Consider the following 15,617-nt stretch of genomic DNA (forward strand, 5'->3'; position numbering starts at 1 on the left):
TCTTGATAAAGGAGACAACAATCTTGCTATCTTAACCATCTTAAAGACACATCTTTAACGTACTTGGTTCAGTTTTGGTAAAGATTCTTTGGATTAGCATGGTAGACGGCTAAATATGTTGATATAATTTTTAACTTAAATTGCGCTCATATAATGAAACAATAGTTAAATAAGTGTTTATTAAAAAACGAATGTCATTAGTAAAACTTGGTGAAGCTTATTATTGTGTGGAAATACTCAAGCAATCATTTAAAACCAAGTTGAAATAAGAGTTTATCATTAGATAAGAAAGTCAGTTATTTACTAATTACTTGCTCCACGTGTTTTTTCTTGTGTTGTTTGTAAAGTCTGTTATGCTAAAATAAACCGGAGCTAAATGGAGATTATCTATAAGTTTAACTCAATACAAGGTGGCATATCATGACGGACTGACATGCCGTATTCTACATGAGGTTTACATCCTGTTGTGACAGCTTCCTAAATTACTCAAGCACTTAACAGTACATTCAATATGTCAAGAATAGTCAGTTGTTTTGATCATAAAACTCATTCAGCAAGTGCTTGCTAGATATATTAGACGGAAGCCAGTACGTCATTATTTACAAAATTGTAAAAAGACAAGTTTTGTAATATTAACATTTCGCTCTGAATTTGGAAAAAGGCCAAATTTTGTAACAATGGATTTGATGCAGGTGAGACAGATGTGATCGTTATTAACGCTGTTATGCTTTAGTTTGATATATCTATATGATTGATATATGTAGTACATGCAGTGTAACTAAACTACCTGAACATACATTAATTTATGCAAGATTTTAACTAAAATCCTTTCTGCGAGTTGAGCCGATTGATTTTTTGTAAGCAAAAATTAGATAATGCTTTTTAGAAATAAAACACTTTCTCTAACACAAAGAAGATAAAAAAGCTTGCTGAGTCATTTTTATAGTCAGCATTTATTGAAGTTAATGCAATGAAATTTATTTCTAGAAATCCATGATGAGCTCTCCAATGTCTAATTTAAAAAAAGGAAAGAAGGTGCCTCTTGGATCAGCAGCACAGTAAGTTTAGTTGTATTGAGTGTCACTATTGAGTTAGTGAGTCCGCACTATTGAGGAGCAAGAAGGTTTTTTCAAGAGTCTCTATTTGAATATTAATATATCCACTGTGTAGGAGTTGCTGTAGTAGAGACTATAAAAGAGATTTCACAAGCTTTTTAAACATTAAAAACCTTCATTAAAAATGTTTAATTAATGAAAATTCAATAGTCTAAATTAATTGAATTCTATGAAGGAATGATCATTAAAAATTAGTCAAATTCGTTTTGCCACATCCCCTAACTGGCAGTCAATTTAATTATTTGGTTTACAAAGAGTTATTTTCTAGTATGTCTTCTACCTTCTATGAGCTCAGGCCTATTTTTGCTATCGTACTTTGATGGTTTTTTCAGCAACCAGAATGTGCCGTATCGTCATGCTGATGATGCTTTGCTAGAAGAAGTGACATCTCGAATGACTACCAAAAACAACTTGATAGCCCCATCTAGGCAGGGACTTACGCGTGAAAATGCTTGCTCTACTCCCACCGATTTAGATCTCATGCACACAATGATCTCTAGAATAGCTATTCTTGAAAAGCAAACACAGATTCAGGCTAAGCAGCTCTTTGATAAAGTAAGTTGAGTCTGCCCAGTGTTATTGGTTATCTAGTTGTCAGCAGTGTTATAGGTTATCTAGTTGTCAGCAGTGCTATAGACTGTCTCGTTGTCAGCAGTGTTATTGGTTATCTAGTTGTCAGCAGTGCTATAGACTGTCTAGTTGTCAGCAGTGTTATTGGTTATCTAGTTGTCAGCAGGGTTATAGACTGTCTAGTTGTCAGCAGTGTTATTGGCTATCTAGTTATCATCAAGGTTATAGGTTATCTAGTTGTCGGCAGGGTTATAGACTGTCTAGTTGTCAGCAGTGTTATAGACTGTCTAGTTGTCAACAGTGTTATAGACTGTCTAGTTGTCAGCAGTGTTATAGACTATCTAGTTGTCAGCAGTGTTATTGGTTATCTAGTTGTCAGCAGTGCTATAGGTTATCTAGTTGTCAGCAGTGTTATTGGCTATCTAGTTATCATCAAGGTTATAGGTTATCTAGTTGTCAGCAGGGTTATAGACTGTCTAGTTGTCAGCAGTGTTATAGACTGTCTAGTTGTCAGCAGTGTTATTGGTTGTCTAGTTATCAGCAGTGTTATAGACTGTCTAGTTGTCAGCAGTGTTATAGACTATCTAGTTATCAGCAGTGTTATTGGTTGTCTAGTTATCAGCAGTGTTATAGACTATCTAGTTGTCAGCAGTGTTATAGGTTATCTAGTTGTCAGCAGTGTTATTGGCTATCGAGTTATCATCAAGGTTATAGGTTATCTAGTTGTCAGCAGGGTTATAGACTGTCTAGTTGTCAGCAGTGTTATAGACTCTAGTTGTCAGCAGTGTTATAGACTGTCTAGCTATCAGCAATGTTATAGACTATCTAGTTGTCAGCAGTGTTATACATGTAGGTTATCTAGTTGTCAGCAGTGTTATTGGCTATCTAGTTATCATCAAGGTTATAGGTTATCTAGTTATCAGCAGTGTTATAGACTGTCTAGTTGTCAGCAGTGCTATAGACTGTCTAGTTGTCAGCAGTGTTATTGGTTATCTAGTTGTCAGCAGGGTTATAGACTGTCTAGTTGTCAGCAGTGTTATTGGCTATCTAGTTATCATCAAGGTTATAGGTTATCTAGTTGTCGGCAGGGTTATAGGCTGTCTAGTTGTCAGCAGTGTTATAGACTGTCTAGTTGTCAGCAGTGTTATTGGTTGTCTAGTTATCAGCAGTGTTATAGACTGTCTAGTTGTCAGCAGTGTTATAGGTTATCTAGTTATCAGCAGTGTTATAGACTATCTAGTTGTCAGCAGTGTTATAGGTTATCTAGTTGTCAGCAGTGTTATTGGCTATCTAGTTATCATCAAGGTTATAGGTTATCTAGTTGTCAGCAGGGTTATAGACTGTCTAGTTGTCAGCAGTGTTATAGACTCTAGTTGTCAGCAGTGTTATAGACTGTCTAGCTATCAGCAATGTTATCGGTTGTTTAGTTATCAGCAGTGTTATTGGTTGTCTAGTTATCAGCAGTGTTATTGGTTGTCTAGTTATCAGCAGTGTTATAGGTTATCTAGTTGTCAGCAGGGTTATAGACTGTCTAGTTATCAGCAGTGTTATAGGTTATCTAGTTGTCAGCAGTGTTATAGACTATCTAGTTGTCAGCAGTGTTATTGCTGTTTAGTTGTCAGCAGTGTTATTGGTTAGGTGGTTGTCAGCAGGCGTCATTAATCTTCTGACATGTTTTTGAGCATGTTGTTATTGTCTATTTATAACATGTAGTTCATGTCCATTTACAGCACAGTGTGATTGTCTATTTATAGAATGGAGTTCATTTCTATTTATAGCATGTTGTTAATGCGTTTTATAACATATCGTTTGTGTCTACTTATAGCATTTAGTACATTTTAGTAGCATTTTAGCACTATTTACAGCATTTTAGTGATGTTTATTTATAGCTGTGTTCTTGTATTTGACTTTATTGTACTTAACCAACTTGGTTTCATTCATGGTTCTTCAACATGACACACATAGTGACTGATTAATGGTGGATTGTCGCATTTCTGAATTTTCACACCTAACTTAACATGCCCATATATTGCAGGACAAGCGAATCAGTGTGCTGGAAGATAAATGTCGCCTGTACCAGAAACTGAATGTAGAAGATGCCAACTCCTCCAGATATGTCAGAGATCTGGAAACACGCTGTCTGCTTTACCAACAGCAGATATCTGAAATGGAGGTTGGCCTTACTTTTCATATCTTATGAAACAAGTAGCTTACCTTTCGTCAAAGTGAGATAGTCCAGCCTATGCCAGTGCTCTGGAATAGATCTGTGTTGGATTTGGATGTTTGTGTTTAACACTTTAAAGGCTTGTCTTTTGTATACAAGCAAGTCTCCTGATTCTCTGTATTTACAACTTTCTATTAAATGGGAAAGCGCTTAGAATAGCACAACTCCTTAGAATAGCACAACTCCTTAGAATAGCACAACTCCTTAGAATAGCACAACTCCTTAGAATAGCACAACTCCTTAGAATAACACAATTCCTTTTGAAACTGAATATCAATGGCAAGTATCCATATATCAATATTAATGGGAAGTATCAATATATCAATATTAATGGGAAGTATCAATATATCAATATCATTAGGAAGTATCAATATATCAATATCATTGGGAAGTATCAATATATCAATATCATTGGGAAGTATCAATATATCAATATCATTGGGAAGTATCAATATATCAATATTAATGGAGCGTATCAATATATCAATATCAATGGGAGGTTCTAAGCTTTCAGAAAGCATTAAAAGAAACAAAAATGAAATAGAGTAAACACTTCTTATTTCACTCTCAAAGAAGTGATGTTTGAGAGGTAACTGAAGAAACATGAGTCAAAAACAACACTGAGTTTGATAGAGTCTGATAATATGTATATTGGTTATGAATAGAAAAACAACTAGTTTAGGTGCAAAGCTCTTGGTGCTGAGGAGGAGCTTTCTAGTTTTAGCCATTTTGATCCTTCATTACCAAAAATTTCAATAAGTATGTCATTAAAAAATAAAGTTCTGCCAGCAGCCATTTTTCATCTCTCAGCCGCCTGGAAATCTCCTCAGTATTTTGGTGATATTTTGAGAATTAATAGTCCATTTGAGTTGAAACTTTAGAATCAAACTGAAAATTCCTTACAGGCAAATCGGGTCAAATTTTGTAATCTCACCTCAACGAGAAGTAAAAGACAAAGCAAACTGCAGAGTTTACTCAGGTGTAGGATCTAGTAAAAAACCATCTTGATTTATCTCAGGCTTAAAAGTATTAATAAACAATATTTATTTATTTAAAAATGATCGTTATGCTGTGAGAACACTTACAAAAAGTCACAGGAGCTTTTTAGGCTAGATGTTGGGTATTCCTAACTTTTAGCTTAAGTAACATGTAGGGGAGGATCACTCCAGTATTTTAGATCATTAACAAGTTGATGCTCACTCTACCATTATTCGATTTCAACATATGCTTCCTTGTGTCAGCTAGCAGTAACACTATGTTAGTCTGAGTGGTACGATTAAAAACACTCCTTCTTGTAAAGAGGTTAAATCCTAGTCTAACTGGAATAAGAATAGGACTATATGTCATAGCAGAGAGAAACTCTTCCAAATGAGCCAAAATTTTGTTGACCGGTAATTTTATTCTTATTAATCTAATTTAATCTTAGTTATTTACTGCGTTTCTATGCTTCGAATGGGTTTGGAGTTACTGGTTGCTGAAAAATGTGTGTCCTATCATTTCAACGATTTAGAGTTGCACTATATAGATCTTTCCAAAACTTGTGATGTATCGATGTACTCTCAGAGCAAATGCCTTCACTCAAATTTAATGAAGCGAAATGGCGTGGAATGCGTTCGGATTTTACCATTTCTATGATTCAGAGTGTAAACAACTCCGAACTCATCAAAACATGGAAACAGTGATTAATACACTTGAACTCATTTGCCATTTGCATTCTTCATGTTGGGTATGTTCATTGTGTGTAGGAGTTTCTTCTTGACTACGGCATGATGTGGGTTGGAGAGAAAGATGAGGAAGAGACATCTGATGAAAGTAATACTGACACGCAGACAAAAGGTAAAGGTTAAAGTACTTTGACACAAACATATTGATAATTTATAGTAGAGTTGGGCTATATAGCAAGGTTCTTTAATAGTTTTTAGCAGTACTTGAACTTACTTGGTAAAAACTTCTGACCATTTATGAGTCGTTATTTCAACAAAGCGTTTGTAAAAAGCTTTGTTTTCTCCTGATTTTTCTCATTTGGTTCTGTTTAAAATTAGTGTTAATAGAGAGTTACATATAGAAAAAGAGAACGATTGCTTTATTTTTAGCTGGAGTGTCTTCTTTTTGGCATTTTTACAAAAGTGCTACAACTCTTTCTTTAAAGCGTTAATATTCATGGCAGTTGGCTTCTCTTTGTCTACATGCACTTGAGCTGTTAGTACAGAAGGAATTTTTTATAACTCTTGATACATGGTACATACAATAGAGATATGCAGTCAATCTGAGCAGTCATGTGTTACCTTTTTATTATCACTTTTCATGAAGCTGTGATTTTCCTATGGCTTTTGCTATGACAGTGGGAGAGATGTGGGAACCATCTGCTTCTTTGGCCGACAATGACAGTCTTCAACAGCCCCCAAAATCTACTAACAGATATAATATTGATTTTGACAAACTGATTGCAAACATCAAAGAACTGAATATGATAGCTGGTGATGGAGAAACACAAATAGAGAAAACCAAGTCTGGAGCTCGCTTTAAGGTACTCATCTACAGTTTTTGATTGACGTTTTGACCCGTGTTTTAATAGATCTAAGTTTTTATCTAGTATCAGTACCCTGACAGGCCGGTGGGCTGTAAAAGTTTGTCAGTTGTAATAAGAAACTGCCCAATTATTCCAAGAATCTGTAATTCTACATTCTACCAAAATAAAGTCAGGAGTTTGAATCGCTATTTTTTCTCCCGAACTTCCAAGGTTACTTCGGACAGACAGACAGACGGGGCTTTTAATATAGTAAAGAATATATTATTCCAAGAATCAGTATGGCAGTCGGTTGGCGCAGGTGATAGAGTGTCAGTTTACCTGTGCAGTGTCAGCTAAAACTCAAAGAGTTTGAATATAGTTGCAAGCACTCTTTTTCCCTAACATCCCAGATTACTACAGACAGACGGACAGACATGGCTCGTATTATAGTAAAGAATATATTAAAGAATTGCGTGCGATCAGTCCCGTGCGGCGTGACAGATTATCAGGTGTAGTAACTATGTGCATAATTATTCTTGAAAGTGGAAAAGTGTTCCTGTAGTGCAGATGGTAGCAGGCTTGGCTGGGAAGCTTAATACCTGGGTCTGATTTCTGTGGGATACAATTTTCTTTCCTGCTGCTTTCTGTGTGGATTCAGATGGATGGACACAGGTCTTATTACGGTAAAGATTGCTCAGATTGCACTTGGCGATTAATGGTTGTTCTCACCTTTTCAATTCCACATGTTACAAAATCTGCTCATAAAACAGGTTATAGGTATATGGTATAAATAATTTTGGGTAATCTATTTCTTACTATTTACATTTTAACCTTGTCTTTGCTGCCTATTGCTAATTATGACACAGGTTTGACCTTTCACCATGCGATGTCAGATAAAGTTAGCAATACATTGTACACATTTATCAGCTCAATAAGTGGGGGAGAGTTCAATCATTGGCTGCAAAGCTGAGAGTCGCTTAGGAATACGTTCATATGTACTACGATGTCCAAAACACGTGCATTTCTCTGAAAATCAATATTTCGGTTCTCGCTTGCTTGAAATATTAAATGACGCTGATGCACTTTGAAACAGATATTCAGCAGGTTGCTATTCAGTCCTAAATGCTTTGTTCCGTTTTCTTTATATAGATCTAGTTCCCGAGATGAATAATTTAATGTAACTAATTTAATTTCTTTTTTTATTGATGGCCGGCTCTGGTTGACTCATGTATGTATAACTTTTACTGGGATTGGTGTTCATCAACAAAGTGATGTTTTTCATTGGATGCCAAAAGAAAGAAAAAAAGTGAGAATACAGAAATCAGGAATTATTGAGTGAGTTAAACAAATGTGTTTTAAAAGTTGGTAATCTAATAGTATTGCGGAAGCATCAGGATAGTGAAAGAAAGGATGTAGTAACAGAAAAATTTGTCAACTGAAACATATGTTGGTCATATGTTTGGAATGATAAATACAAATATTCTGGGCATAGTTTACGCAAGACTGTCAAACCTGTAACACGAATGCAGAAACGAGCAATCGATGTGTTTTCATATACTGTATTTCCTAACCAGCACAGCTCATCTGGTTTATGTTTCAGCACCGGCAAGAGGGGTTTACATTATCAACTAAAATCTTTTTGAATCAGGGCAATATATTTTGTGGTATTATCCATTTCTTCTCATTTTTTCATTCAATTTAGATTCCAGATCCTGTACAGCTCATTTTATACAGCAATGGGATGGTCATGTTTGATGGGCCCTTTAGGTCATATGACGAGAAGACAACTCAGATATGTATAGCTGACTTAAAAGATGGTTTCTTTCCAACAGAGCTTCAGTCAAGGTACCCCGAAGGTGTACCCTTTAAAGTGAGTGTCCTTGGGACAAAAATTCACCGAGTTTATTGCTAGCAAGAAGTTACTGTATTCAATATTAACTTTTAAGGTTCCAGATTAACAACTGAATGATATTTTTTATGTACAGTACTTCCTTGCTGCTACAATCACAAATTCTAAGATAAATGTTGGCAATGCCGCCTGACAGAAACATTAGTAAATTTTGTTACACTCTAAAAAGCATCTAAAGGTCTTCACTGAGGTTTTCATTTTTTTAGATTGCTTCCAACGAGGAGACGAAGTATTTTTGTTACTCTGTGATGGGTTAGGCCACTAAATAACTGCTATTCCAATTAATTATACAATTAGCTTTAAGATATATTAGCTCACTGGTTATGCCACTTACATTCTCACAGACCCTAACTCGCTCAGATTGTATCCTAACCAGAGAAAATGTGACTGAAGTTATATTAGCTGCTGGGATGTACATGTAATTAAAAAGCTAGCTTTGTCAATCTTTTATGGAAATCTATGACTTTTTTTAAAAAGAAGCAAGGGAATCTCATTTTTGTTTACCAAGTCAGTCATTTTCTTTACTTGATCTAGCTAGTAAGTGATTTTTATTAATTCACTTGTACTCTAAAGTTATAGAAATCGCAGTGTCTAATCTACCATATATGATATATTAATTGTCTTAATCAGAACTCTAAACTGTCTTATTAAAGCCAATTCAGAACCGCATTGTAAATCCAGTTTTAACATCGCAGTAATACTTCACCTCAATCTTCTTTACTTGGTAGTTCTTGTTGGAACTTTTTTACAAACCTAGGTTGTGTGACAAATAAAAAAACGTAAAACAAAGCATTTAGTAGCCTTCATAGCAAAAAATGTTGCTCATTATTTTTAAAATGTAGAATGACTCTGCACTACTTTGCATTGAGGTACCGAGATGTTTTAAGCTCCAGAGTATTTTAATAGGTTGTTGACAAAAGGGATGTAACCTTTGAACCAAAACAATCGGTGAAAGCATTTGCTGGTCAAGGGCAGTCACTTGGTGGAGACACACAACCGTCACGGCTTGTCCCATCTATAGTGCATAAGCAGACACCTGTTTCAACTGGTCGTACTGAATCAACTTTGCCTGGTATGTTGACCTTCCTTTGCTAGTGTACTGTTTTATAGAAATTTGCGCACGGACACAGTTGCTGTTTATGTGCAGTGTATTAGTGTAGAGAACATTACCGACTTTTGGTCAAAAACCGTACACCCCCAGAGATAGTTTGAAGCTTCACAATATTTCTTGAAGGCTTAATCTGTTGAAGTAGGAAGGGTTGTCTGTACTGTTTTATTGGGATGTTTCTATAAAATCTTTCAGTACATATGAGTACATCAAGGAATTACAGTAGCCGCTATATTTATGGAATAACAGTAGCCACTATATTTGTGCCATAGTGGAAAGTTGAGCAAGTGACAATACACCTGCAATCATAACTTTCTTGGCTCTTAAGATGATGCTGGGCATTGCAGGCACTAAACTGACAGCTAACCAGTTTCTGTCACACTTGCCGGCATCAGTCATACGTAGCGGTCGTGTCATAGACATTAGAAGCTCTCTCTCGGATTCTCTGAAAGGCCCAGAGCAGCAGGCCTGTCCAGTCACCATCGTGCAGACAGAAACAATGCAGGAGATTAAGGAAAGGTAACTTCTCGATGTATACACATACTGTGGCTCAAAAATATTACTATTATCCAGTTTCAGGCTTTTGACTAGTAGTCAATTTTTGTAGTGGTCTAGATTGCATGACCTGCAAACAACAGGTTGAATTTTAATTCATAAAGAACGGAACTGGTAGTGACAGGAATGATATCCAGCCTGAAAATTCTCTCCGCAACTGGACACACCTCTAGTCATTGAGATTTCTTTACCACTAGACTCAGACATGTCCAGCCAAGATCACAGAGCCATTGTTTGTTCAACAATGCTTTTAAAGTCTCTGCTTGCTGTAGGCTAAGCAGACATCATACTCAGTCCTCAGGAGATCGCTCACACAATTTCTTTAAGTGAAAGCGATTTCAAAACATTTTGGCTGTTTGTACTTAGCAACTCATCCTATTGCCAGTTGCCTTTATGAACATCACAGAGTGTTTCCTGTTTACTGGACCAGAGGTGTTCGGTAAACAGTTTTACGTGCTGCATCATCACAGCGCATCTGCTAGACTTTTTGTGGATCTGTAAATATTTACTCGGTCAGGAATTGTAAGTACTTTGTTTTGTAGTCGATTGTTTCAATTGAATTGTGGTTTATGGCAGTCTTATGGTCTAGACTTTATCACTGACTTCCATGCAGCTCTGTTTCCTGTCTTCTCTTGCCACCCGTTACCGTGTTACATTTAGCTTCATCTTTGTATCTCAACCTGAGTTTACTTTGTTTCCTTTTTCCTTTGTGAAGTCATGAATACAATAATTTGTAAGTACTACAGTAAATTATACGAATTTGTATAGCTGGTCTCTAAAATCCTGCACCAATGTATTGTTTTTCAAGTTGTCTCCTCTTAGCTGCTCGTGTCATGTGATGATGCTTTACTTGATTGGAAAGACAGCCACACAATATCTTAATGTGTGACATGGCCAATCAGAATTTAACAAAAGCATTCTTTCCTCCCTTCAAAGTGGTATGCTTTTACTTTCATTTAAAATGGTATTGCTGTAATGTCTGGTTGCAGGCTGGAACTCGAGGAAAGTGAAAGGCCCCCATCTGGTCGTAATATTACCACTCTGAGAATTAAAGACATGGACAACCATACCTACGTGTTAAAGATGAAGTTTTCTGATACCATTGGAGATATCATCAGCTACCTATCATCTCTCAGGTGATTTATTGTAATTTTTTTTGTGCTTCATAAAGTTCCGTTCTCTTACTACATTAGCTTCTCATCCAGCTTGTACTACAGTGTTTAATATGAAGGGACATGGATTTATCTGCTATTCGTTGTAAAAATGCTATTAACTCTATTACACAGATATTGGTAGAAGAACTTATTTTGGTAATGAAACATGTCATCGTAAAGTGTAACAAACCGCAGTGTCCCACATTTAAAACTTGACTAAATCTATCACTCCATCTTCGTGCTTCGAATGGGTTTGGATTTGCTTTCTCTCCGAATCATAAAACGGTAAAATCTGGACACAGTCGACACCATGTTGCTTCTCGAGATTTTGTGTGAAGGCATTCGCTGTGAGAGTACTATTCATCATCATAGAAACACTCACTGCTGATAGATCTGAATGAATAATAATCAGCTAAGCCCTCCCAATAGTGAAGATTAAACAATTCCATCAAAAAAAAAGGTTCTACTATTATTTACTATGGTTTCTGCTTATTTTTTACCTTTTAACCAACATTTACATGCCAAGGATGGGTTGTTTGTACAAGGATGACTAAATAGTTACTCCTAATGCATCTAGTTGGCCATACATGAATGGAAAAGTGGCAGTGACTCAAAAGCGGGTTTACTTCAACAAGTTTGGTTTATAGGAATACATTACAAATTTTGGAAAGATCAATAGTGCCACTCCGAATCATTAAAACAGTACAGTGAGAATTTGTCAGCAGCAGGCAACTCTGAACTTATCCGAAGCATGGGAACACAATGTTTGTGATTCACAGAATTCGTTGACAATTTATTACTGGCTTTTGCTTTCTAAGGTTTACCCAATTGCTATCACAATCATAGATTTGCTAACTAGCCTTGTAAATTCAATACAAGGCAGTTTACGCTCTCTTGTAGAAATTGTCGTCCACTTTTCATTGTCACAAGATTTTCGTCTAATAACGTAACCTTTCAATATACAAGTTTCAGTCTTGTGAGCCATTTGGAAAAAGCTATCATCAAGGCATGAATAACACAAACTGATATGTAATAATCATGAACGATTTATTTGTGTTACGTCGAATTATATTTGGTAGTGCTACAAATTTGTTTCTCAAAAAAGCAAATATTAGTTACTGTTATTGAGAACTTCATGATGAGTTCGGTTTGCTTGCTCTGAAAGTCAAGCTAAATGAACGTTCACAAAATTTACAAATTGCTTGTGTAAGAGAGTGAGTCACTAGGAAATGTTTCAACTGACTATACAATGAGTTCTGTAGTAAACACATCTTGATATCTAATGAGTTGAATTCATGTAACTTCACCTCACTTCCTGTTTCTCGGCAGCGCTGACTTGTCTAGTTCTCAGCCTTTATTTTTAAAATTTAAGATTAAAGGATTTAATGATGAACTTACACAGAATTTTAGTAGATTTTTGTCTGAAAGTATCGGTATTTTTTATCATTTGCGATTGTTTTTTATGTTTGAGGTGATCTGATTGCCAGGATGTTTTAAGATTAAAATCGACAAAACGTGATCGCAGTTAAATGCCCAAAAGATAAAGACATGCTGAAATGATGTCACTAATTAAGCATGCCAGCTTGTGTCTATCGTTATTGATATCGGCTATTGCGTTCGAATCGCCGCATTATGCCTCGCTATTCAGTCAGTCTCTTTGGGGAAGTGAAACTATAAGCATCATAATCGCACTCGCTTAAATCTGAGCATTTTCACCGCGATCAGGTTTTCTCTATTTTGATCTTGAAACATCCTGGCAGTCAGATCACCTCAAACATATAAAACAATCACAAATGATAGAAAAATATCGATAAATTCTGATACAGTCTACTACAATTTTGTGTAAGCTTATTTTTGCATGCTTAAAATTTTCACACTTTCCATAATAATTCTGTGTGGCTTCATGCAAAGTCTCATTGCAGGAGCAGTGATAACAAGGACTATCAACTAGTGAGCACCTTCCCTAGGAAAGTCTACAGTGACTTGAGTGAGTCTCTTTTCAATGCAGGTCTCACGCCAAACGCGTCCTTACATCTTAGAGCAGCGGGGCAGAGCTAATGTCAGCAGCTAGCTGATACTCTTATGTATCGTTGACATTGCATCAGCACAATCAAATAGCTGTAAATAACAGTATTAACATCTCTCTTTTTCTCTCTCATGCACGCCGTCCACGTTACTATTGTTACTACTACTTCACTGAATTTTATGTTGAAGTTCATATGCTCCACATGTTGGACCATAATTATGGTACTCAGTCTTTCCTAAGGCTATTCCTCCTCCTAATCTAACTTTCAATTTTAAATTTTAATATATGATTGTATTGAATAAATTATTGAATAAATTATTATTATTATTTATCAGCTTTATAAAACTTTGCAAACATAACTTGATGCAATTTTGGATGCAAACTGTAGGAAATATATCAGTGCGTGAAATGAGCTTTTATGCAGTTAAATATTAAAATATTTAACTATTACATTGTTAAATATAGTTGTAAAATGAAAGTATGCCTTCAAATACCTACATTGAATCGTTGTTACTAGGCATAACACAGACATATCAACAATGGCTGCTATTACACCACACGTTGTTCCTGATGAGTTTTTTTATCCGTCATCAAAACTCTTTAAAGTCTTCAAGTCAGATTGTAGACCACAGTTTGGACGAATCTATAAACAATTGATTAGATTTAAATCTTTGAGACTTAGAATCGGAGTGTAGTTCTGATGATTGTATCGATCGATATTTTCAGGTACACCGTCACTAAAATCATGGCGACTCCTACGGCAACAACGAACGACTTGTTATTGATGTAATATTATTAGTGTTCTTATGATTATTGCAAGTATTGTTATTATTATAAAATTATTAGCATTATGTGGTAGATACATTTCTGCTCATACATAGTACTTTATTGGCAGTAACTTCATTTTAAAATAGAAATGTTTTTTTTAAATTAGGTCATACAACAATAGAAAAAAAGGCAACAGTTAGTCATTAAATACGAATAAAATGTCTGACAAATAGTGTTTAAAATGCCTTTCTCTGTTAAGAGAATGGACATTAGGTGGAAGATTGTTATAGCAGTTGGTAATGATATTTTCAAAATGATTGTTAGTGGTTGTATGCAATTTGTTCACATCACGTAAGTTGAAATAAGTTGCGAACCTGTAATTGTCATGTAAAAAATGAAGACACAAACCATGAAAAATCTTAAAACCTTGATTTGAAGTAAAATAAGCATTTAGCGTAGGCAGAGTAGGAAGATGCAAAGATTTGGGTAAGGCAATTCGTTGAAATAATATATGCAGGAACATGATGTAGATTTGCAATTAGTCGAAATGCTCTTCTTTGCAACAAAAATAAATCTTTTGTGACATATCTTGGAGCTAGATTATAATTAATGCGTATGCCATAGATAATATGGCAAAATATAAACTAGTAATAAAATGCAATAGCAGATTTTGAGTTCATGTACGACCCGCAAAACTGGAGCAGAGTCAATGACTTCGTTACCTCACTACAAATAGTGTCGACATGATTATTCCAAGAGAGTCGATCTGTCAAAACAAAACCTAACAATTTTGTATCACGTCTGCAAGTGATAGATTGACTGTTAACCTTAACAGTAAAGCTGTTTCAAAGGTTGTCATCAGTATTATAAAAAAGAAAATGTGATTTTTGTAAATTGATTGTCATATGATTTGATGTACATCAGTTGCATCATTTGCATGATGAGATTGCAGCTCGCCTCAAGAAGCTGCACATTTTTGTGATGACTTACAAAGATAGTATCATCGACGTAGGCAAAGCCTCTTGGAATAAGTCTAAAAATATTATTTATATATATTAAAAATAATACTAGAGCAATAAGAGACCCCCGTGAAACACCAACATATATTTCTTGTGTCAATGATTCCTTGTCATTCATGGCAACCTTTTGACACCTTTTTTGTAAAATAGTAATGAAGTATATTTGCAACAATTTACTTCTAAAATTGGCAAATTCAGATTTATGAAATAATGTTTTGCGACTGACACAGTCAAAAGCTTTGCTGAAATCCAAAAACATTAAGCAAATCTTTTAACCCTTTGTTTTTAGATCTAAACAGTCTGAGGTTAGTTTATGAACAGCATCAGTGACTTTTCTGAAACCACACTCATAAAGATGCAAAACATCATTTTTGACAGATGAAAGTAGATGTGAATATTTAAGTGCCTTTCAAAAACTTTAAATAAAATAGGGAGTACTGAGATTGAGCGAAAATTGGATGGGTTGCTAGTATCTCCTCCTTTAAACAATGGAGTAACCTGCGCATGCTTCCATGGCCGAAGGAAAACAGCCATCAATCAATATTCTTTTTAACATATCAGTGATAATAAATACAATAAATGGAAGAGTTGTTTTTATCATTTGTACAGAAATATTGTCTAAGCCTGAGGCTTTGGAATTAGGTATGTTACTGATGTATT

At 35.4% G+C, this 15,617-nt stretch overlaps 1 protein-coding gene across 2 annotated transcripts; it reads left to right on the plus strand.

The window, feature by feature from the left end:
* Nucleotides 1–973: 973 nt before the first annotated feature.
* Nucleotides 974–13,295, plus strand: LOC137400063 (UBX domain-containing protein 11-like). Of its 2 annotated transcripts, none has more exons than XM_068086374.1 (10): nucleotides 974–1,058; nucleotides 1,448–1,670; nucleotides 3,721–3,858; nucleotides 5,655–5,745; nucleotides 6,252–6,436; nucleotides 8,121–8,288; nucleotides 9,234–9,399; nucleotides 9,783–9,954; nucleotides 10,980–11,126; nucleotides 13,067–13,295. In XM_068086374.1, exons 1-10 carry the CDS (start codon nucleotides 994–996, stop codon nucleotides 13,200–13,202), a joined length of 1,491 nt encoding a protein of 496 aa, XP_067942475.1. In that variant the 5' UTR covers nucleotides 974–993; the 3' UTR covers nucleotides 13,203–13,295. The 2 variants fall into 2 exon arrangements, with proteins under 2 accessions (XP_067942475.1, XP_067942476.1); XM_068086375.1 differs by having other exon boundaries at nucleotides 13,073–13,295.
* Nucleotides 13,296–15,617: the final 2,322 nt, after the last annotated feature.

This window comes from Watersipora subatra, chromosome 7 (genome assembly GCF_963576615.1).
Source record: "Watersipora subatra chromosome 7, tzWatSuba1.1, whole genome shotgun sequence".
In the NCBI taxonomy this organism is placed as follows: Eukaryota; Metazoa; Bryozoa; class Gymnolaemata; order Cheilostomatida; family Watersiporidae; genus Watersipora; species Watersipora subatra.